Here is a 23,690-nt window from a genome sequence, read left to right as displayed (position 1 = left end):
GTCCGCGGAGGCGGAGAGCACAGGAGGAGACAGGCTCGAGGAGTAGGTGGGTACTGCCTGGTCCTTGCTCTTGGTTGCCCTGGCAACGGGTCCCTCCTCTGCTCTGATGTGTGAGAACATCCACGTGAATGAGGACACATGTGTCCAGGCCAGTCCCGCCTCGGGCGCCAGGAGGAACTGGGGTCGGGGGGCATCCATGCAGCAGCAGGAGAAGCAGTGGGGTTGTGGATCACAGGGGACCCCTGGGTTCCCGGCACCTGTCACTCCCCATGATGCCACTGTTGGGGGGGTGTCTCCTACGAGGCTGCCTTCCCGCCCCTGACCCCCTGCTCCCCCTGCCACTGGAACAGCTGAGACTGTGCAGAGGGGGCAGGGACAGTGAGTGACTCATTACAAGGCAAGGCGGTGGGCACAGAGAACACTCACCGATGGCAGGTTGACAACGGTCACTCTCTGCTTATAACTGTCTCCTGCTCAGCACCATGTGACGGACCCCACTGGACAAAATAAAATCCATCCAACCTGTGGCCCCTGGCCCTGCATGATCTGCCCCCAACTTCTCCGTCTTTGCACCCCACAGCTGTCCCATCACCCCACCTGCAGCCCTCTTCCCCCTGCCCCTTCTCATCCCAGACTCACTCTTTTTTATTCTTCAAGGGTGCAGCGATGTCTCCTGTGACCCCCTTAATTAAAACCACCTGCATCGGGGCAGCTGCGAAGGCTGCAGAAACGTCCCCGTTGTAGTGCTCCCTCTTACTCAGGAGTCTGCTTGCTCCGTGAAGGCCGGCGCCCCCTCTCCGCACGAAGCCTGGGGCCATCCCTCACCCCCTCTCCCACCCTCCGTGCAGCCGTGGGCAAAGCCGACCTTCCATGCGGGTGCTGCGGATGCCCGGCTTCACTCCCTTCACTGACCACGCCCACCCTGCTCTGGGCATCAGCCCCCTTCACTGGGGTTACGGTGATCTCCCAGCTGGCCCCCACATCCACCCTCACCCCACAGATTATTCACCACTCAGTGGGCGGAAGGATCCTGTTAAAACACAGCCTGGTCAAAGCCCCCAGTGGTTCCTGTCCTTTCTGAGTAAACCCAGAGCCCCAGCCCCGGTTGGTAAGGCCCTCTTGATTCGGACCCTCTTCTCTCCACGCACATCTGACCTCACCTCCCACCTTCCCCGACACTGCTCCTGCTGCACCGGCCTCAGGATCCAGCTGCAGGGCCTTTGCACCGCCCGTGCCCTCTGCTGCGGACTTTAGCCTGACTCTGCCCCCAGCTATCTGGAGCCTCCGCAACAGAGGGGGACAGGGTCTGGTCTTTCTACCCCAGATCCATTACCAGGGGTGAGTCCTGGGAGTCTATCCCACCCAGCTCCTTTAAATGAACTTGGCTCACCCACAATCCCCCCAAGAGTTCTTGGTTCTCGAGGCTTCTGTGAAGATTAAGTTAGAAAGCACAGGCTGATAGGCATGAGATTACTGGAGCCTCTATCTTGGCTCTACTTAGCTGTGTGACCTTGAGAAAGGTGTCCTCACTTCTCTGTGCCTCCATATGATAAGCCAGGTCCCCAAAGATGTCCACATCCTAATTCCTGGAGCCTGTACATATGGTACCTTACACGACAAAAGACTTCGCAGATGTGAAGTGAGTAAGGTAAGAGTCTCGAGCTGCAGAGATTACCCTGGATTCTCTGGATGGGCCCACTGTTATCACAGGACAGACGTAGGGAGGTCAAAGGCAGAAGAAGAGATGGGATGATGGAAGCAGGGGTTGGAGTGATGCATTTTGAAGACGGAAGGGGCCACGAGCCGAGGATTGTAGGTGGCCTCTAGAAGCCAGAGAAGACAAGGAAACACAAGGAATGAAGCCCTGGCGACGCCTGAATTTTAGACCTCTGACAGCTAGAATTGTAAACAAATATATTTGTGTTGTTTAAGCCCCCAAGGTTTGTGGAAATTGTACAGCAACCACTGGAAACCAACACACTCAGTTTCCTCACCTGCAAAATGAATAATCAAGTACCTCCATCCTAGGCTCCATCCTAGGGCAGCTCAGAGGATTAACTGAGAAGGAAACTCAAGAGCAGCACCTGGCGTGGTGCGAACACTTGACCAGTGTTAACTGCGGCTACCGCTTCCCCCAGCCCCAGGCTGGCACGTAGCGGGGGCCCACCAGGGGGAGCGACTGTCTTCACCATCTCTTCTAAGAAATTGCTCTGCTCTTGCACGTCCCTTCAGTTAAAAGCAGAAATAACTGTTTACTTGGAAGATTTCAGCACAGCTGTTTCCATGGTTACCCTGTCATAATGACTAACAGACAAAAGACCTGGATTTCTACTGCTTTGGAGAAAGACAGGACGCTGTGGGCTGGGCAGCAGCCGCCCTGTGATCTGCAGCTCTGCCGCTGACGGGGAGGGGCTGGGCAGCCACCGCACTTCTCTGGACCTCGGCTTCCTCATCTGTCCGACAGCAGAAGTCAGCACCTGACCCCAGACACCCTGGATTCAGTGGACAGAAAACCACGGTCTAACCTGCCGCTTGGGGAAAGGAGGTGGTGACCATGCATCTCTAGGGGTGTCGCGGTCCGCTACCCCCTCCCTGAGTTCTGCGTCACAGCTGGATAAATGGGGAGAAGCAAGACATAAAGAACAGGTTCCAACCTCCAAGTCTCCTTAAAGAAAAGAAATCTAGCTCGAATAACCACCACTTGTTGTGATTAAAAACAAGACCAGTGACACCCTAGTGGACACTTGTCTGTGTGCTCAGCTTCTCGTGAGGCCTTGGAACAAACGTGATCTGGAGAGAGCGCACAGCGAGGCAGGTATTCCTCCTTACTACGTAGTCACGGCGAGTTACATGAGGAAAAAAAGGCACTTCAAAGGCACAAAGACAGGTCAGCAATCCTCTCACTGGCATGAATGAGAAAGTTCCTGTTTCAAATACTGAGTTTGAGAATGAAAAAAAAAATCCTAGAAAAATTTAAAATATAACCTTTTTAACACAACAGTAACTCCAACAGCCAACCTATATAAACCAATAATTGAAAAAGATTTAGCAAGTGAGTTTTACTGAGACTTCAAGGAGTAAACACATTATACTGTTCCAGGAAAAGAAAGAGAGAGAAAGCTCATTTTACAAGACAACAATAATCTTAACAAAACTGGGCAAAGTGTGTAGGCAAAGAAAATTTAAGGCCAACTTCATCTGTGAGCATTTATGCAAAAAGCATAAATTTTTGCAAAAAGCCCACGGTGGTCAGAAGGTGCGAAGCCCCTCTCCTCACACCTCAGCCCCGCCCAAGCCTTCTGGAACCTCAGTGGGATCTGGGAAGAGACGGAATCCACGTGGCCCCAGGCTGCTCACTGCAGCCCCGGGCGCGGGGGCGACAAATTCAGCGGAGTTGAGTCATCGAAAGACAGTTACAGCTCTTGCACTTGAGCTTGTGGGCGGAGTCACACCCAGCTCGCCACCACCAGGCGTATGACAGTGACGTTCCCGGAATCCGTGCGTGTGCTGGGCTCGGGACACAGTGGCAGCCCGCGTGGGCGGCTGCTCGTTCAGACCCCTGGGGAGCCAGCTGACAGTCACAAACGCCAAGAGGGGCTCTGATTCCCACCTCCAGCCCACGAAGGACGTCATTCAAACAGCGTGGGGGGCACAGTGCCACCTCTAGTCTCTCTAAATCCTGTCCTTCCCGCACACACACTCAGGGACAGTTTCCGGGCATATTTCTCTCCATGTTTTTCGTTCTCATTCTTTTGGTGAAGTAGTCACTGCCTTGCTTTTCCCCCCACGGCATCTTCCAGCATAATCATTTCCCCGTGTCACTAAAAACCTCCTAAGCCAGTATTTTAAATGTCTGAACAACAGCCCATTACACAGACATCCTCGTCCGGCCGCCCTGGTGCACCCTCATGTCTGAGACTCTGCCCCTGCAGTCTCCCCTTTCTAGAAGGTTCCTCCCCCAGAGCTCTGCATGGCGCACCCCCTCAGAGAGACTGTTCCCCTGTCACCTCCTCAGTGAGGTGCCCTTCCCTGCTCTCGGCTTTTTTGGTGGCTGTTTATACCACTCAGCGCCTCTCGGCATCACAGCACCTAGTTAGGAGTTGACCACCGATCGGTCCCTCCTGCACCTCGGTGCCAGGAGCAGGGCTGGGGGCGCAGCAGGGGCAGACCCTGCCTGGGCGGTGGCGGTTGCGTGTGACACGTGGCGTGCCCTGGTGGCCCAACTCTGCCCAGAGAGGGAGCTCTGCTCTCCCCGCCCTGAGTGCAGACAGCTCAGCCCTCAGGGGAAGGCTCGGCGCCCAGGGAGAAGGCGTTCCCAGGGCTCCCCTGGAGAGGCCCTGGGGCTCGTGGACGAGCACAAACCCAGACAGCGGCTGTCCTGCCCAGCTGTGGGCGTGAGGAAGGCCGGGAAAATGTCTGTAGATGTGGACAAGCCCAGAGGTGGACAGTGGGGTGAATGAAGAAGGGACAGAACTTGGCCAAGGAGGGAGGAGGAGGGGTCTGAGCACCTGGGGGCTTGTGCGTCCCGCCTGCTCTGGCTGCCCAGGGAAAGCAGGCTGGGGCCTGGGCAGGGGAGAGAGCGACCCAGGCCCGCCCAGTGGCCTTCTGGCTCCTTCACCAAAACTCTGATAATGCCCCCACAGGTGCCGACTGGTCACTACTCATTCATTCATTCATTCATTCATTCAACAAGTGTGTATTTCCAGACACTACTGTAGGTACTGAGGTAGATACAGATGTGGACCCAAGTCCCTGCCCTTCTGGCTGGGGCCACATCTGTTCCTGTCCCCCTGCTATTCCCACAAGGTCATCCAGGGAGGATGCTGTGGCCTGATCCTCTGCCTTCAGGTGCCTCTGGGGAGCGCCGTGTTAGTGAGCCACCACTGGCACAGCCCAGCCCCGGGGGTGAGGAGCACCAGCCAGGCTGCCCCAGAGTCCCAGGTTCAAGTCCTGCTCTGCCACTCTTCAGTGTGGGTGACCTTGGGCCCATCCCTGGAGCCTCAGTTTCCCTTCTGGTTGCAAGACTCCCTGGGAGCTTGTATGATGTTGAATGGGATGATACAGGCAGAGAGCCGGGTGCCTGGCTCAGGTGTCCAGGTGAGCTGCCGTGTGTGGTGGTGGCTGTCATATTAGGTTCCCTCGGTCCTTGTTTAGCCCCACATCTCCTTGGCACCTCCTTGGCAACCACAGCTGGCCCTGTGGTGGGTTCCAGCATGAGGTGACCCTGAGGAGATGACAGTTAGGGGAGACGGAGTGGTCACTGAAAGCTCCACAGGGTGTGGCCAGTCTGTGAGAGGGAAGTGCTGGGGGCTCCGGGAGCACAGAGGAGGGACCTGGTCCAGTGTGGGGGTCAGGGAGGGCTTCCTGAAGTAGGTGACCAATGAATGTGGTCCCTCCTTGGCTTCCAGTGCCCAGCGCACTCCCTGGCTCTCACCTGAGCTGCCTGACTGCTGGAAGCTGGACAGTCTTGATCTGCGCGGGGACTTGGGGTGTGGGCAGTGAGGGGCAGGACCAAGTTCCCCCTGTCAACAGCCCTAAAGCAGTACTGAGCCCACCCCCAGTCCATCCAGAACAGCCTCACGCCCTGTCCATCCTCCTGAGGCTGCAGCATCAGGACCAGCCCTGCCCGCGCCACCCGCTGCGCTAACTCTGGCCAGTGGGCGCACTTACGTTTGGAGTGCTTGTCACACAGGGCAGCTGCCCGCATGTCACAGAGGCGCAGGGAGCCCTTGCTGCTGCTGTAGACGAAGAGGTTGCAGTGGTGCGGATGGAATTCGGACGCGGTGATCACCTCTGTGAGGTCCTCCATGTTGGCTGGCTTGATGTCCACAATGTCTGGGCAGCCCGGTCAAGGAAGGGGCGGTGAAGGGAGGGCGCCCTGGCTGCTCTGCTTTCCCCGGCTCAGACACCCCATGCCTCTCCCCGGCACACCCACCTACGAGGCTCCTGGACAAACATCCTGCCCCAGAGCGTCCTGAAGCTGCAGGCCTGGGTGTAGGCAGCCTTCTGGGTGCCCCCATCCACTGTCCCCATAAGGCTGGACCCACCACCTCCCTCCTGGACTGTACCCTCCCTCCAGCCGGTGCCCATCGGCTGCCCAGCCCCAGAGAGATTAAACGTGTCCAGGGTGACTCAGCAGTAAATGAGACTAGATTCCTGTCCACTCCATTGCCTACAACAGCAGACTGGAACCCCTGGGTGGGGCACTCAAGGCCTGGCATTCCCTGGCTTCTTTCTACCTTTTCACCTTCAGATCCTACTAGCTGCTCTTCCCTGAGGCACTTCCTCCTGGACAGCGACACCCGCTGTCTCTAGTCTCCCAGGCCCTGTGGGGTCTCTGCACAGCCTGCTCCCTCTGATGGAAATGCCCCCTCCTTCCTCTTCCTCTGCACGTGACCCCTGGAGTCAGAGAATCCTAGCTCTGCCACCTCCTGGCTGTGTGATCCCAGGCGAGTTCCCCCCTACCAGTCCCCCATACCTCAGTTTCCTCATCTGTAAAATGGGCTAATGGTTCTGACTTCATGGGTTTGCCGTGAGGATGCGAGGAGGAAGAGCTCTTGGTGACTGCCTGACACAGCGCAGGGCTCAGCGAATGTCAGTTGCTGTTTTATTTTTTTTTAATCTGGAAAATACCGGCTGAAACTCTGAGACTCCTCTGCAGTCAGCGCCCCGCCCACCCTGCCCCAGGCTGCTTCCTCTCTCAATAAGAGAGAGGCATTTTCTGACTTCTGTCAACACGAGAGTTTATAAAACATCAGAAAAGACAGTTGGATCTGCAATCAGAGGCACTGAGAAGGGTCTCAGTGCAAACACTCAAAACTTGCTTGTGAGAAGCACATCGCTGAGGAGAAACTTAGACTCACATCAAACAGGAGAGACGGCCCGGTCGTCAGTGCTGGGGCTGGTGTCCCAGGGACCGCAGCTTCCTGGTGCAAGAAGCAGAGAGTAAGTCATGAAGAAAATGAGAGATTAAAGTCAGAGAGAAAAAGAAGCACAGCTTCTGGGATGCGAGTTCCATCAACATCCACCTGTAGCCCGAACCACTACGGCCTGGGCACCCACAGACGACTTTCTATGAGGCTCTGCCTGCTCAGAATGGCCTTGGCTTCCTGCTGAACTTAACACCTTTCTGGAGGAAAGGTGACGTCGTTTACAAAACGTCACACACGTCAGATCAGCACCTGTCGGGTGTTCTGCAAACAGAGACTAGATTCTCTCGCAGGACTTGGGACCCAAAAGCCAAAGGGGGCCTGTTGGAAACAGAAGGGCCAGGCCTCAGGGCACGCAGGTGGGGTTCCAGTCCGGGTTGCGTCACTTGTTGTGGGACACGTGTTCTCACCGTGTTTCTCAGGCTTGTACCCCCTTGGGGCGCAGGACTCAAGGTGAAGTGAGGAGGCTTTGCCTGTAGGTGGTACTCCGAACGTCCCTGGGAGACCTGCCTCCGGACCTAAGGGTACTCGGGCCGTCCTGACTTGCTGCTTTTGCCAGTGAATGGGGGGCAGAAGTGACATGTGACATGTGTCACTCTCAGGCTGAAACTCTGAGGGCCAGCACATGCTGTGCCGGGGGCCTTGGGTGACCTGCGGTGGACATGCGGCGTGAGTGGGCTGCTGTCGGCCTCTGACACTTTCCCTTTGTTACTTCAGGATCACCTAAGCTTCTCAACTGAATCAGTGTCCACAATCTCTCTCCTTTCTGGCCTCGGGGATGCTCTAGAGCCCAGCTCAATGGAGAAAGATCAGCGATATGATGTCTAAACCCTCTGGATCATGGAGACTAAAGCTGGAGGGTGTATGAACCATCTTTCTAACCTGAGGCTGCGGACGCTGTGGCCAGAGAGCGCTCAGGAGCCTTGTCTCCCAGGCCCCCAGACCCTGGTCCCAGACTCCTCCAGGGGCCAAGGCCAAGCAAATGGGTGATTACAGAGCACGTGTTTCCTGCTTCCCGGGACCCAGATCACAGTAACCGCTCCTGACAGCCTCAGCACAGCCACATCCAGCTTTGGCCTTCTCCAAACACGAGTTAGAAATCTGAACGAGGCCATGGTGGTTTGAGTCCACAGGGCTCACATAAGTCCACAGCCCTCTGCAGTGAACATGCCCAAACCAGGACTACACAGATCAAACACGCCTGAACCTGGGCGACACACAGCTGGCCAAGGGGTGACCCACGTGGACCGAGGACCTTGTGTGTGGGCTGGGGAGACAGTCTCCAATGCCTGGGTCCCGCCAACAGCCCTGGCCCGTGGTTCTTATAGCCCCTGTAACACTCAGGGAATCTCTCTTGCTGTTTCAAACAAGGGACCTGATACAGTGGGTGCTGGGGAAAGACGACGTGAAACCCAGAGCTTCGTTTCCACATGACACTGGTGGAGGAAGACAAAATCACAGTAACAGCCAAAGTGTGCCTCTGAATCCTCAGCACATGGCCACACTCGGCTTCTCCAGGACAGCACGGTGTCCTCAGGGAGTGGCCATCTGGTCACCTGGTCCCAGAGGGCCTCTCCAAGACCTCTGGCTCCGCTCGTCACAGCACAAGGCCCTCCCTGTGGGTGCCTGGCTCCTCGCTGGCCATCAGGCGCATGAGAGGTGAGTTATCGAGTGAGGCTGTCCCTGCTGAAGCCCCGTGGTCACGTCAAAGCAGGGGCCTGAAGACAGACTCCTGACAAGGGAATAGGGGTGGAGAAGCCTCTGTAGCGCAGTAATTACATCCAGAACAGACACCACAAACATCCTTGGGGCTCCCACCCAAAGTCTGCGGACTTTGAGACACTTGGTCTAGAGTGACCGTACTTGGTGGCCTTGAACTTGGCAGGACTGGTGCTGGGTTGGAAGTTGGGGCCTTTGTGCTTGGTGCCCAGTCTTACCTTTCTCTGGAATGTTCAGTTCCATGTGCAAAAATAATTTCCATTCTGTAAACCTCGGTTTACCTCATTTGCAAAATTAAGAGTTGAGTATAACCCTGGAATGCCCTTTCATTTTGAGGATTAACCCCTAGGCCCCCCACCCTGTCCCATTTCAGAGCCAGCTGCATGAATCCCACGTGCATGGATTCATGTTCACAGCAAAGTTCACGGCAAGACTGACCTCCCTTGGGAACTAGCATGATCAGACTCATTTTTGAGCCCCCCTCCCCCTGGCAAAGCTGGATGAATTATTCATTTCTATTTTTCTATCTAATTGTACTCCAAGTGTCTGCTGGGTTTTGTTTAACTTCCAATCACACTTTGGCAGCTCAGGATGGTTTTCCCTACAAGGAAAGTTTGTCAGACACAGGTAGGTGGAGGGAGGAGCAGGCGGCGTGGAGAGGATGAAGGGAGAAGGCAGGCTCGATCCGGTCCTCACATCCTGGCTGAGAGAGAGGTATTTTTCTCCATTGCAGGGGGCTGAGTGGTGGCCTCGCCCCTCACCCCCAAATGCACGTCCATATCTCAACCCCCAGAACTGTGAATGTGACCTTATTCGCAAAAAGGTCTTTGTAGATATGATCAAGTTAAGGATCTCAAGATGGGATCATCCTGGATTGCCTGGGTGGACCTTAAATCCAATGATCAGTGTCGTTTTAAAGGACGCAGAAGGAGAAACAGAGACACCCAGAGGAGAAAGCCACACAGTGTCAGAGGCAGAGACGGCTGATGCCTGGGGCCACCAAGCTGGGAGAGGTAAGGAAGGGTCCTCCCCTAGAGACTTCAGAGGGAACACAGCCCTGCCAATGCCTTAACTGCAAACTTCCAGTCTCCACAACTGTGAGAGGATAGACTTCCGAGCTTGTGGAAAGTCGTGATGGTGTCCAGAGGAAACTCAGAACTTCCCGGGAGCCAGGGAATAATGACAGGGGCGTAATGCCAGTGCCACGGACATCTTTTTCAACATGCGCGTCAGATCGCTTCTCTCTGTAACTCCCTGTCTGAGCACCTAAAATGCAAAGCCAGGAACCAGGGCAGCTTCCGGATCCTTCTCTCCTCCTTCTTCACATCCAAGCAGCCTCCGCATCCTGGGCTCCTCCACCCGGGGGTCCCTCTGCTCTGGCCCTCAGCCCAGGGTGCCTCTGCTTCACTGGGGCTCCCCGCCCCTGGCCATCCCGCCAACCTCAGCCAGAGTGAACTCCCTAAAATAGGGGTCAGTGGGCCCCCCCCACTGCCCACAAGAGAAGGCCTTGACGGCATGCATTCAAGGCCGCGAGGATGGCCCTGCGCTGCCTGCCTTTCCCCAGTCTCACCTCGGGCCATTTCTCCCTCCTCACCTTCCAGCCAATCCAATTGTTTGATGTTTCTGGATCATTACACAGAGGTTGTAGTCTCTTCCTGAACACCAAGGCAGGCCCTACCATCTGCTCATCCTTGCAGACCTCACCTCCTCCAGATCACCACGCTGCACACGAGCCCGTCTCCCCCACCTTCAGCCCCAGGGCAGGGAGCTTGTCTCACTGAGGTCTATGCCACCCCAGCTCCCTCGCACACAGCCAGCCCACAGAGGCACCCGGGGTGTCTGCTGCATGAACAAATGCCAGATGAGGAGATGATTCAAAATCTTTCCTCATGAACACTCCTTCTACTTATTTATTTAAAGACTTTCCCTGCAAGATTTTTATTTATGTTGTTTTTTTTTGGGGGGGGGTTATTATTTTACTTATAGGTTTATTTTTTTAAAGGAGGTGCTGGGGGATTGAACCCAGGACCGTGTGCCTGCTAAGCATGAACTCTACCACTAAGTTACACCCTCCCTGCAACAGTCCTTCAATTTAGAAACCCTGTTCTCTGCCATTTGTCCCCCAGCCCCAGTCCAGGCGTGGAAGCTGGGTGATGCTGCTTTAGCTTTATTTAGGAGGCTTCTCAGAGGTTCCCAAGGCCAGTGAGCAGCAGAGCTGACATCTGAACCCAGGATGTGTGACTGTAAGTCTACTGAGGTTCTTTCTCCCACAGCTTTCTGTGGGGGTCCCCACCCCTTGGTCCATTCTAGGATGTGACAACAACCATTCTACCACAGGGCCTTTGCACTTCCTACTCCCTTTGTCTAGAGAGCAACTCTCCCAAATATCTGCAAGGTTCTTTCCTTAATGTCCTTCAGATCTCTGTCTGAAGGCTCCTTAACAAAGTGGCCTTCTCCTACAAACCCCCCTCCCCCAAATAAACCTATTTCTTTTACTTTGCATTAAACAAACACACACACCCATATGCACCTTTTATTTTTGCAAGCATCAATTGCTACTTATTGCCAATGGCTTATTTGCTGGCTGTCTGCCCCCCCTAGCGAGCACGGGAACTTGTCCACATGGATAGCTGCTGCACCTTCAGTGCCTAGAGGAGTACCTAGCACATGGCAGGTGCTTAGTAAACAGTTGCTGGAGTGAATGAATGAATCAGCCCATTGTGGGCCCCTCCGATCAGGGATGCAAGAGTGCGGGAAAATTCAAACCCATCTTGAGGAGAAGATGCCCTTAAAGTGGGTTTGAACAGCAGGCTCAAGGAGACTCCAGGCCATGAGGAATGTGTGTGTATGCGGGGGGGGGGGGTCCTTTTAGGAGCAGAATGTCACTTATGGGGGCCATTAAAATGAGCCACCAACCCCGAAGCTTGCTGCAGCCAGCCAAGCTCAAGAGCATCACAGAACCCGGGAAGCTCACGGGTTTCTGCTGAGCTTGTCAGGAAGGCCGATTCCCCACTAGAACCCCTCTGGTCTCCTCCATGCTGCGTTCATACACCCGTCACTGCTTATCTTTTCAGGCTGCTGGCCGACCTGTCCTGTCCATCTGACTGTGGGCAAAATCCTGTTCCTGTTTGTACCTTAAACTCCAGTTTATACGCATACCCACCCGAAATGGCCCGTGGGCTGGCTCTGAGCAGATGGCTTCACATCCTCTCCACATGTGAGGGAGGTGCACCCCCTTCTATGGATGAAGAAACAGGGGTTCAGCAAAGAGAAGCCACTTGCTCAGGGCCAGGCAGAGGGGGGCCAGCTGGGGACTAGAACTAAATTGGGTTCCAGGGTCTGAAATACACCCACTGTGACTTGGGAGGCAAAGCAGAGCCTGGGTGAGAACCGTGGCCCCAGTGGCCTGAGGCTGAATCCAGGCTCTGCTGCTTGTTAGCTGTGTGTCCTTGGGCAAGTTTCTAAACCTCTCTGTGCCTCAGTTTCCCCAAGTTCAAAACGGCAATGGTACACCCTACCTCCTAGGGTAGCAATAGGATTAATTATGATGGCACACGTGATGTGCTGAGAACGGGAAGGGGGGGGGCTGGCACAGAGTAGGTGCTTTGTAAGTGAACCAGGAAGGCACGTGGCATAATGCCAGGGCCGGAGAAGACGTCTTTGGTTCTGGTGGCTGTCTGGCTCCAGCCCCAAGTGTGAATATATACAAGTATAACCCTCTAGACCAGGGGTCTGCAGACATTTTCTGTCAAGGGCCAGAGAGTAAATTTAGGCTGAACTCCCCAGGACAGCTCATGTAGGCTACTCACCTCTGCTTCTGCGGTGCAAAGCCAGCCAAAGACAGTATGCAAATGAGTGCGTGTGGCCGTGTCCCCATCAAGCTGTATAAGCTGGTGGATTCCTGCGCCCACCTCTCCCCAGTGGGCTACTCTTTCCTGACCCCCGTCTAGAAGAGGGATTGCAATCCTGCTCTTGTAACGGAAGCCCCCCTTCCCTATCGCCAGTATGTCAAACGCCTGGGGGAGTCAGTACAGGAGGAGTCAGTAGAACAGGGGTTTGACCTGTTCCATCACAGAATGAAATCTCTGGTTCTTCCTGCCAAGAACACAGGAATGTAATCCAGACAGGCCTGCAGAGTCATCAAGTTTGCAGAGATTTTTATAGAAACTCCTTCATTTCCTGCTGCCAAAGGCACTGCCTGATGTCCTGATGCCCCCGCACACCACCAGCACAGGGGCCCAGCCCTCAGTCAGAAACTACGCCACGAGGGATCCCACTCAAATGGCCTCTCAAATGTCGGAGAGAAGGTGACCGTGTTTCTGGGCCCTCACTCCTGGGAGATTCACCTCTCTGTGCCTCAGTCTCCCGTCACTGTCCCCTCGGGGGCACAGGTACAAGGGTCGTCACTCATCCACTGGGAAAACCTCCACCGACCACTAGGTGGGTCAGGCACGTGAAATGAATAAATGTCACTGGCTTGTTCCAGCGAGGAGCTCAAATGGGAAATGGGTACAGAAAGAACCCCACAAAAGCCCAGGGAGTGCCAAATATCAACAAATGTGCCGGGCTTCAGCGGCTGCGCCAAGACAGATGACTGTGAAAACACAGCAAGAAAAAGAGCCTAGAGACAGAGTCAAACCCTTGGAGGGCTGGTGAGGACACCTCTGAGGTGTCCCTGCAGGACAGGGATCGCCCACCATCCCAAGGAGAGGGAGGCCAAGGCAGGGAAGAGACTGGCCCAGGGCCAGAGGTGGAGCCTGGCAGAGCAAGGATAGACCCCTGGCTTCCTAACTCCCAGCCAGTGTTCCTCCTGCTGCCCGCTACGTTCTGGAGTGACGGCATCTCCGCACAACATGCAGCTTTCCCGGGGGGTCAGCACTCCCAAGGGCCTGCTGCCGGGGCTCGCTGGACTGGCTATGTCCAGGGCAAGTTGGATGTCAAGAGCGGGCAGGGACTCCATGAAGAGAAGGATGTGGCCTTGGGCTCCACTGGCTGAACCAAGCAAAGTGTGGTTTATCCAGATGTCTCAGCAGGAGCACACTCGCAGGAGGAGGAGGCTGTTACCATAGCAACAGAGCAGCTGCAGAGTGAGAATGGAAGCAGCTCTGCCAAGGACCACACCACCAGAGCCTCCCACACAGGCTCCCCAAGGATGCTGGTGTGGAGGTGCCCAGAAAGGCCTCCTGCACACAAATGCAGTCTCACTGGGGCACGGCCAGCAAAGCTGCTTTTACCCAGCAGATTTTCTTTAAAGGATGACCTGGCTACAAAAATGAGCTGTGAGCACTCTGGCCAAACCGGGTCAGATCCTACAGGAGGTTCCTGGCAACTTGTGCCTCGGTATCAGTTTGTTTGGGCCACCAAAATGAAATACCACAGTTGGGTGGCTTAAACAGAAGAAAACTCTTTTCTCACAGTCCTGGAGGCTGGAAGTCCAAGATCAAAGTGTCAGCAGGGTTGGTTCCTTTTGAGGCTTCTCCCCATGGCTTGCAGCTCTCTTCTCACTGCGTCCTCACGTGGTCATCCTTCTGTGTGTGTCTGGGTCCTAATCCCTCTTCTCATAAGGACACCAGTCATACTGGATTGGGACCCACCCTCATGACCTCATTTCACCTTAATCACCTCTTTAAAGACCTTAACTCCAAATACAGTCACTTTCTGAGGTGCTGGAGGTTAGGGCTTCAACATACAAATTTGGGGCAGACAAAATTCAGTCCGTAACAGCATCCTTCCCTTCTCTGCTCGGAACCTTATTAACTAGGATGGTGCAATCCCACTCAGAGAGCAGGATCAGACAGCTGGGGCCACACGGTGCTGTGGGAAAGGGGCTATTTCTAGTAACCACCCACTGTACAAGCACACAGAAGCTTTCGAGTGTGTGATGTTTCTCTGTGCGGTGAGCCCATCTGCACACCTCCACCACAAGCCAGCTTATGTGATTCCCAGACGCTTAAACAAGCAAGAACGCACTGTTTGCACAAAAACCAGAGGTTGATAGTCCAGGTCCACTGAGTAACAGCTGTGTGACCTCTGGAAAACTCAACCTCTCTGTGCCCTGCTTTTCTTATCTGTAGAATGAGTGGGTACCATCTGCTTTGCAGGGCTGTAATGAAGATTTAATGAATTTACATAAGTCAAAGACCCTAGCAGGTGGCTGGTACTTTCAGCAACAAAATTAGTTAAATAAGAATCAGAGCATTTCTACTCCTCTGAAAAAAAAAAAAACCAACCACGAAATCAAGCAGGTTGTAAAAGGTGTAATGTTTGTCTTACCCTGGAAGGACAGTGAGGGTTTGTGTTGGATCGCATGCTTGGGTTTGCACCCAACCTAGAGTTGGGAGGGAGAACTCAAGGGGGACAGAGCTGGGATGTATAGCCAGCTGGCTACCTTCTCATGGCACCAAGAAAGGGAAAATCAGACCCTGTCCTAACTTGTCAGGCTCCTAGCCCAGCACTGAAACCAGATATTAGCCCCACGATTGATGCTCCAGGAGACATACAGGGGGCATGCGACGGGGTTTATAACAAAGTGCTGAGCTTGTCTGGAGAGTCAGGGAAGTGTCCTCTGAGGCAAAGGCATTAAGCTGAGGGTGGAAGAGTTATCCAGGAAGGGAGCCAGGCTGGAGGAAGTGTAAGGCTGAGGAGTTGTGAGAGGGCAGGCTGCTGGAGCCCCAAGAGGGAGAGAGAGAGGGTGGGTGACAGGACTTTGGCCTGGAATCCAGGGGGTTTAATCAGGAGGGTGTTAGAGAAGTGCCATGGAGGCCTGTCAGGAAGGGACAGGAAGCACCAAAGAGTCACATGTCCCTAACACCTAGAAGAAATGTTAGAAACATCATACAGTTGCCAAAGCCCATGCATCTGGCCACCCATGTTATGAATCAATCCCTACTCTGTCCTGCAACAGTGCAAACAGCACCTGCTTTCCCTTAGGATCTAAAACAAGAGCCAGAAACATTATTGCATGGATGGGGTTGGACGGGCAATCTGATCGACCAGGGCTAGGAGGGGCCCACAGGCAACAGCATCCACTTTTCAGAGCTTGTCCCCACATCTGCAAAATGGAGGGAATGACAGCCCACCGACACGAGCTGCTGGGAGGGTTAAATGCAGCAAGTGCAGTGCATTCAGCCCAGCACCTGCAATAAATGAGCAACGACAGTGGCTGTCGTGGAAGTTGTTACTATCATGACTGAGAGGTGGTGGGGCGTGACAGTGACGTGCAAGGGTTCTGCGTCCAGATGCTGCAAGTCTGAATCACACCCACTTGCTAGCTGGGTGACTCTGGGTAGATTACTTAAGCGTTCTGTGGCTTAGGTTCTTCCCCTGTTGAGGGGGGATGTTATCATGCCTACTCCGCTGTGATGTCAGGAGGATTAAATAGGTCAGTATGTTCCCTGCGATAGAACGCTGTCTGGCGGAGCAAGTGCTCGGTAAGAGGCGACGGTGGTGTGGGAAGTGGTGAGAATGGAGATGGGGAAGCACTATGCGCTGGGTGGGGTCAGCACCACGGACAGCACACGGAGCCCTCGGAGGTGGTGGAGGCTGACCCACCAACTTCCCCACCATGCTGAGCCCTCAAAGCAGTGGCGTTGGTGATGGTTTAGCCACATGATTTTGGGGATTCGGACTTGGAGCACTTCTGAGCAGATGCACTCCATTTTTCCTCTCCGTGGGAGGATGAAAAGAGTCAACCTGTATGATGCCTGACAGTGGTCACAGGCTGGAGTGGGTCGTGTCTACAGTGCATCGGGCCCTGTTCTCACTGGCCGTTCTGCCCCCACAACTCCCAGCGCAGGAGGTACCCCCCACTGCATGAATGAGAAAAGCGAGGCTCAGAAAGCCTGAGTGACTCTCAGAGGCAGGGCTGGCCCTCAGGCTCTAGGGTTTTGCTCAGCACAGAGCCTGGATCAGTCCCCTCCGTGGCTCTCTGTGTGGAGAACAAGCCCAGCAGTGCTGACCAAGGTTTGGAGCTGCTTCACCATCCTGCCGAGCTTCAGCACCTGCTACGTAAATGAGAATTAGATATTTGTTCCAGACGGAGGCTTGGTGTGATGCCAGCTTCCACCCTGAGAAATCGCTCAGAGGGAGAAAAATCAATTGAACTATCTTTACAATTCTCCGGGTGCTAAAAATAAAGCAGAGGTCCATCAGCTGAGGCCTCCTGTGCAATCTGTTACCTTTAAGATGCTTCAAACTCAAGAAAAACCTCCCAGCACTGCCTAACAGTCTCAAAATGTTGGTATTAAAGAGCGTGAGAGGTTGTTTAAACAGATATGGAGATGGCACTGGGGAAAAAGGGCTTCAAAGATCAGAGAAAACGCAGGGATTTCATGAAAAACAGCCTTCAGTATTTGAGGGGCTGTCGTCTAAGAGGGAAAATAATACTGGCCAACTGACAACCCCTGTATGCGAATGATTCCTTCATTCCTTACAAATATCCGTATGATAAGGAATTTGGCCCATTTTACAATCATGCAAATTGACGACAAAGGAGGTAAAGCAATGAATCTGGGCACAATTCTGCCCGACGCCAGAGCCCAGATGGCTTCTCTGTAGCGTCAGGGGTCTTGGAGCCCCCACCCTGCAGCCTAGATTTACAAGGAGGCATCTGTATCCAAAGAGCAGATGGAAACGTGAACTTCCTCCCTCCAAAGTCGCCATCTACAACCATTCATAACCACCTACGATGCACCAGGCCTCCATCATGTGTGGGGACACAGAGAGCTCAGATGGGGGTCCTAATCTCCAGGATTTCACCAGAAAATGCGGGCTGGAGGTGGTCACACTAACAGATGACAAGAGCCCAGTGTGACCAGGGAGTGTGGGCCCAGAGGGGCTCGAGCAGACTGGGAGGAGCGCAGAGTGGACAGAGCCGGGGTGACCGGGCCAAGGGGGCTGTGAGGGATGCTTGTGGGCAAACAGAAGCCAGCCAGCCTACAAGAGGGAGAGAGGATGGTCTGGAGAAGGGTCAGCGGAAGGCAGAGCACTGCTCCCACCCCTGGTAACATGAAGGAAAACCCAACAGCCTGAAGGTGTGGGCAAATCTGATGCACAGGACCCCGGGGAGGTGGGCCGGTCACCAAGAGCTGCAGGGCACTGCTGGGGATTCAGACGTTCTCCAGAAGCTGACGGGGACCCACTGAGAACTTCACACAGGGGACTGGTGTGGTCAGACCAGAGCTCCACTGAGCCTCTCTAGCAGCCCAGTGGGGGGCCAGCTGGCTGGACAAGGTGGGATGCAGACAACAGTCCTGGCAAGTAAGGGGCGACCTGAGCTGGGCCTTTGATGAGGAGGAGGGGAGGGCATGATTCCAGGGCCAACAGGGGGAGAATGGAAAGGGCTTGGCACCTCTTTGCATTTTGTGGGTGAAGGAGGGGAAGGAAGGAGGCTGGGAACCCTGGTGGTGGATGCAAGCCCAGCATAGTGTATGTGCCCGGCACAGTGCAGGGGCTCAGGAAGTGCCAGGCTCCCCTCCCTCTGTTCAGAGCAGCCAGTTCTGGAACTAGAAGAGGAACGGCCCTCGGAGTCAGCTTTGTTACTGTTCTTACTGGTCAAAGCAATGCTTGTTTTTCTTCTTTATTAAAAAGTTTTTCTTTCCTTTAAAACTTTTGCTAAAGATCAATTTTGCTTAAGTAGAAAGTGTTACTAGTTGGACACGAGATGGTAACACAGCAATACACTCTCAGTGGCTTTGAGGACTGAACAGCAGCATCAGGACAAATCAAGATACCGAAGAGCAAGAGTTAAAGGAATGTGAGCCCCCAGGTCCAGAATCCCCCGGGAGGTCCTTGCTCAAAAGGTGTTTCCAAATTCAAAGCAATTCCCCAGCTCGGCGTGGGGTCACAGCCGCCTCTCTGGCCTCCTCCCACGTTGGAAATGAAACGCCTTTTCTAATTACTCAGCTGCTATCAGACCCATCATTGCACCTGCAACTCAGTGCCGACACCTTCCCGGCCAGAGGAGGCTGGACGTGTGGGACAGCGCCAGGTCTCTCTGCTCTGGGCCCCAGTGTCTTGTCACTCTGGTGGCCAAGCAGCAGCAGGCCGTGGGGAGCGCCTCAGGCAGCACGTTCCCTGATGAACTCATCTAATTGGGGGAGGTTTCCAGGGCCCCACACACCCTGGAGATGCCACTCAGCTCCTCCTGCCTGCCTAAGTGCTACTTGGGTTCTACAGGCAGGGCTGCCTTGAGCCTGGCCCCCGCGTCTCCAGTATTTTGTAAGGCACACCTCACCTGTCTCTAAGGGCCAAGATGTTGTATATTTTGATCAACTACCAATTCCCTTCCACAAAATTAGAGGCTACACACAGGGTTTAACAGAATACGTGGCAAGATCTGCAACCAGGGAAGCCCCTCTGGGTTCCCACAGGGACCTCCTCATCCACTGATGCTCCCTCTTGTCACTAGCCCTCACCTCCCTGCCTGGCTTAGATTCTGGGGCCAACCATTGTTTTCACTCCCTTGCATACGCCACTAGCCGACCAGAAGTCTGCACCTTCACTGGGCCAACCCACCACCCTGGCTCCCTTTCCACCCGCTCTGCACCTGCAGCCGGTTGGCGAATCGTGGCTGGAGAAAAACTCAGCCCAGCATGCTCACTGGTCCCACGCATTCCCCGCAGCACGTATCACCTGCTCACACGCTGGACATTTTACTTGTTTACTATATTAATGGTTTATCATCATTACATTATATGTCCGTTCCAGGAGGGCATGGGTCTTTGTCTATCTAATTCAAGCACTGGGCACAGGGCCCGGCACACAGCAGGTGCTCAATAAATCTACTGGTGAATGGTGTGCTCTCAAGCACACCGTTGGACAGGGCACACTCTGTGTGTTTAAGATGGGGCCAGAAGGAGAAGCTACAGTAATGACTGGGCAGGACTGCCTATAGTCCTGGGATGGATCAGTCCTCTTTTCTTATTCACAGCTAACCTGTTCCAATGTCCTGTGGCCACCCATGTCCAAAAGACAGCTATGGTATAGCCCCATATCTATCTACAAAGTCTATGTTTTAACTGTCAATCTACCTCTCAGCCTCTTGCCCATGGCTATACTCCGCCTTACCCATCTCCATCTCTCCCTGGATCTACTCGGTCTCCTGGCTTCCAGACTTGTCTTCTGGAATCCAGTCCACCCACAGCCCTGAGACAGGAGGGAAGGGGGCAGGGCACAACCATTAAAAGAATGACATAGCCATTGAGGATGGGACAAATACTGGTTAGAACAACTAGGCCCAAGATGACAGAAGATTCCACTCCCAGGAGACCTTGCGCTTCATCATAGGCTCATTGTAATACATTAGCTGCTAAGTGGGCCCCCCACAGGCGCCATGACAGTTCGAGGATGGCCATAAAACACCAAAAAGCGGGCAGTGGCCCAATTCCTAAAAATCCCCGCCACTTCCCTAAAATAGTTGGAGTAATCCTCCCACTTGTTAGCCTATGAAATCACCCAGCCCATAGAAACTAACGACCTCACGCCTCGGGGCTGCCTCTCTGGCCCTCTGAGACAGCCCGCACCCCATCTGTGGAGTGCGTGTCTCCCTGGATAAACCTGCTGTCACTTCACTGTCGTTCGCTCCTGAATTCTTCCCTGCTCAAAGCCAAGGACCCTCACTTGACTCACCCGAGACCTGGGACACGACCATCCTCTTGAGCCCTACTTTCCTGCAACAAAACCACCGGGCAAGTCCTAACCTGCTTCCTGCTCAGTCCTCCCTGGTAGCCCAGACAGTGTGTGCAGACCTGGGTTACAGCAAGGATCACATCCCTGACACCACCCCGGTCAGGGCTGTGTCCCCGGGTGGCCCTTTAGGCCCTTAAGGAAGAAGCTGAGTTTCTTTCATTCATCCCTGTGTCCCCAGGGCTGAACACAAAAGAGGCACTGGGAACTGATGGTTGAATGAAATGAAACATAACCCCTTACACAGCTGCAGGGCCGTGGTTTTTAAAGGGCCCCGGCATTCTCGGTGTCACTGAATCCTCAAAACAGCCCAGGGAGATAAATCGGCCGGGGTTACTGTCTGCATCCTGGTCCTAGGATAAGGAAACTGGGGCTCCGGGGTGGTGGTAGCCACTGTTCCAAGGCTGCAGCCCGAGGGCAGGGCCAGGCCTCAGAGGCCTGAACAGGAGCCCCAGCTCTGCTGCTGCCAGGGACCTCGGGCCCGCCCGTCTCCTGAGCCTGCGTTTCCTCATCTGCAAAATGGGGTAATGGTACCATTACTGCTGCTTTGCTTTCGTGCCGTTGGGAGCACCAAGGGAGACTGTGAACAGTGTGGATGAAAACTGTTGCCTGCCGCATCAGTAAACAAAGGATGTCGCAGCCATCAAGCCACTGCAGTCGCCCGCTTCCCACCCCACGGCGAGCCCTGAGGGAGCTCAGGATGGAGACAGACTGCCCGTGGCCAAGCCCTCAGCCCAGGGGACTCAGGATGGGAAAGAACAGGACACCGGCCCCGGACAGCTGAGGCGCACATCAAAGGAACGGTTCCAAAGAGCCCAGACTCTTGCATCTTCCCACACACAGAAAAGCGCTAAATTTATTAACTTGAGATGCCTGGTTTTCTTTAATTAACAGTAATCTTTTGATGTTCTAACTACCTGGTTTTTGTTGTAAAACTCCTACGTATCCTGGCTCCTCCCTTACCTCTTCGGAGTAGCCCCTCAGAGCGCTCTTAGCAGCTGCTTCCTGGGGCTTGAAATCCTCAGGAAGTCTGCTGAAAAAATGTAATTCTCAACTTCTAGGTTGTGCATTGTTTTTCAGTTGACAATGGGAAGCTGCTCTGCAAACTGTAGAGTGCTGTGAGGGAAGCTGAGGCCGGCCAGCCGCCGTCTAGTGAGTCCCACACCTGCCCCATTTGCAGCCCTGGGGCTCCTGTGTGACTCCTCACTGTATTCTGCTGGAAGCCGGTCAGTGCCTCAGACACGGCAGAGAACGCCTGTCTGTGCCCCCCCCCCCAATGAGGGCCCCCAGCTCCTGGGCTGTGCCTTTTTCTCCTGAGACCACCCCTTGCACCTTCAGTGGGGGGTGGAGTGGACCTCCTCCGGCACCAGGGAAGGGCCTGACCAACCAGAACACTGCTCCCCCACAGTAATGGGTGCAGGGGTGCCCCTGAGGCCCAATTAGAGCTTGTGGGGTGCTCGTGGGGACAGTTCAGAGAGAGCTGGTCTCCTTTCTCTAGTACTTTATTCTGGGAGGGTGGGGCCTGAACTGCTGGTGTCAACTCACTGCCATGTGGAGGCTGAAGCCAGAGCAGAGAGTGGAAGCAAGAAGCAGAGAGAGCCAACCGAGGACACTGAGCCCCTGGATCCACCTGTATCTGCAGCTCTTTTGCTTTCATAAGTCAGTAAATGTGTGTGCTTTGCCTGAGCCAGGTGGAGGGAGGTGTTCTGACCCTTGACTAACTGGTGCCTAAGCAGGGGTGGGACCTGCTGGGATTTCAGCCTGGATGGACGAACAGCCCGGCAGATGCCCAGCCCAGCTCTCTCCATCCAGCCAGACTGAGCTTCCATCCCTTGAAGTAGATCCAGCCCCAGCTCCTCCTGGAACGTTCCTGACCACCCCAATCCACATCCACCCTGCCAGCACTGAGCACTGGGAAGGGGGAAGGAGACAGATGCTAATGTTTCTTTACACTCTAAGCAAGGCTTGGGGTTGGTGCATCTCAGAGGGACTCACTGAACACAGGCTGCGGTCCTGCTGCGGTCCTGTGGGGGAGGGGTTGGTGAGGAGACAAGGGCTCAGAGGAGTGCAGTGACTTGCCAAGGTCACAGAGCTTAAGGTGGCAAAGGCAGACTCCCAGCCACTCTCACTGTCCCTGAAACCCAGGTGTTTGCCACTCACCCTCTGGCTGGACTCAGGGAACATCGGTACTTGCTCTCAGTCCCTCCCAGCTCCTGTCCTCCCAGTTCCAAGGTTTCCCTGCCCCGGTCTCCAGCCATTTCCTGGCTTTCAGCAATTTGTCATTCCTTCTCTTCTCTGAACACCCCAGACCGGCTCCCTCCTCCTTTCCTTACTCCCTCCCCACCAATGTGGCCTCTGCTCCAAGGGACACAGTCGGCTCCTGACCTGTGAGGCAGCAGCAGAGCAGCACGGCCCCTGTGCTGGGAGCCGTGTGACCTCAATTCCTGGTGCCCAGGGCTGAAAGCACCCAGCGCCGAGTGGATGCTCGGGGACAGCTCTCAGGGTCCTCCCATCTCTTTCCACCACTGTCTGGGTGGCATCCTTCACGAAGGGCAGTTTGGTGGGAAGATTGGAAATGGGGACTCAGGACTGGAGGGCCACTGGCTGCATGAGCTTTGAGCAAGTTAACTGGGGCTCTCTCCGCGACTCGGCTTCCTCATCGTAAAAGAGAATCATGACAGTACTGCCTCCCACAGGTGCTGTGGGGATGAAGCGCGTGCACGCCAGCACCCGGTAACATCAGGCGTGGAGCCTCACTGTGCATTGTTATTGTTACTAGTCTGCAGGGTAGTGACACCTTGGTAACCTGCCGACCCTCTCCACTGCAGCCCCCGCGGGGCCAAGCCTCCACCCCTCCCTAGGCCTTTGCTCATGTATCAACAGTTCTTTCTCACCAGTCGGTGGGGGCTGAAGTCAATCTATAATCCTATTGTCCCAGTTTGTCCAGAAACAGGGGGCCACAAGCAGGGCCCTTCGCTTTGACCCCCTCCAGCTGGGCTTCTGACACCCCAGTTATCTCTCTAAGCCCAGGGGGAGACCCCAAAGCTGTCTGTCAAACACTGATGCACCTGCCTCGGACCCAGGGACGAGGGTCTAGAGAAGCCCTCAGTGGACTGTCTCAGGGCCATCGGCCATCCCCTGTCCGGGAGGGCTCACCCAGGACTCCGTCTCCTCCCCAGTCCCCGGTGGGGGCCCCTGATGACAGGATCATGGCCACCCCGGAGGAGGCGAAGGGTCAAATGTAATGCTCAGCAGCCACGGTTTTAAAGTTTTCATAAATAAACTCACCATGATTCCAAGTCATTCACACACCGTGAGTCAGAAGGCACCTCACTGAAGAAGTCAGACAACACAGAA

The 23,690-nt window shown here is 54.7% G+C and overlaps 1 protein-coding gene and 1 long non-coding RNA gene across 4 annotated transcripts in view; one reads left to right on the top strand and one right to left on the bottom strand.

The window, feature by feature from the left end:
- The window catches only part of PPP2R2C (protein phosphatase 2 regulatory subunit Bgamma), a 131,413-nt gene that overhangs the window by 20,610 nt on the left and 87,113 nt on the right, over window positions 1-23,690 (bottom strand). For all 3 annotated transcript variants that reach the window (XM_032493662.1, XM_032493669.1, XM_032493679.1), the window contains exon 6: window positions 5,671-5,835. In XM_032493662.1, the coding sequence (XP_032349553.1) occupies window positions 5,671-5,835 (165 nt within the window). The remainder of the gene's footprint in view (window positions 1-5,670; window positions 5,836-23,690) is intronic.
- Window positions 2,347-23,595, top strand: LOC116667754. The gene is made up of 4 exons (XR_004324784.1): window positions 2,347-2,356; window positions 8,348-8,351; window positions 15,948-15,953; window positions 22,127-23,595. It is a non-coding gene; the product is annotated as an uncharacterized LOC116667754 (long non-coding RNA).

This window comes from Camelus ferus, chromosome 2 (genome assembly GCF_009834535.1).
Source record: "Camelus ferus isolate YT-003-E chromosome 2, BCGSAC_Cfer_1.0, whole genome shotgun sequence".
In the NCBI taxonomy this organism is placed as follows: domain Eukaryota; kingdom Metazoa; phylum Chordata; class Mammalia; order Artiodactyla; family Camelidae; genus Camelus; species Camelus ferus.
Note: the sequence above shows the minus strand (reverse complement) of the source record. Positions and strands in the feature narration are given on the sequence as shown.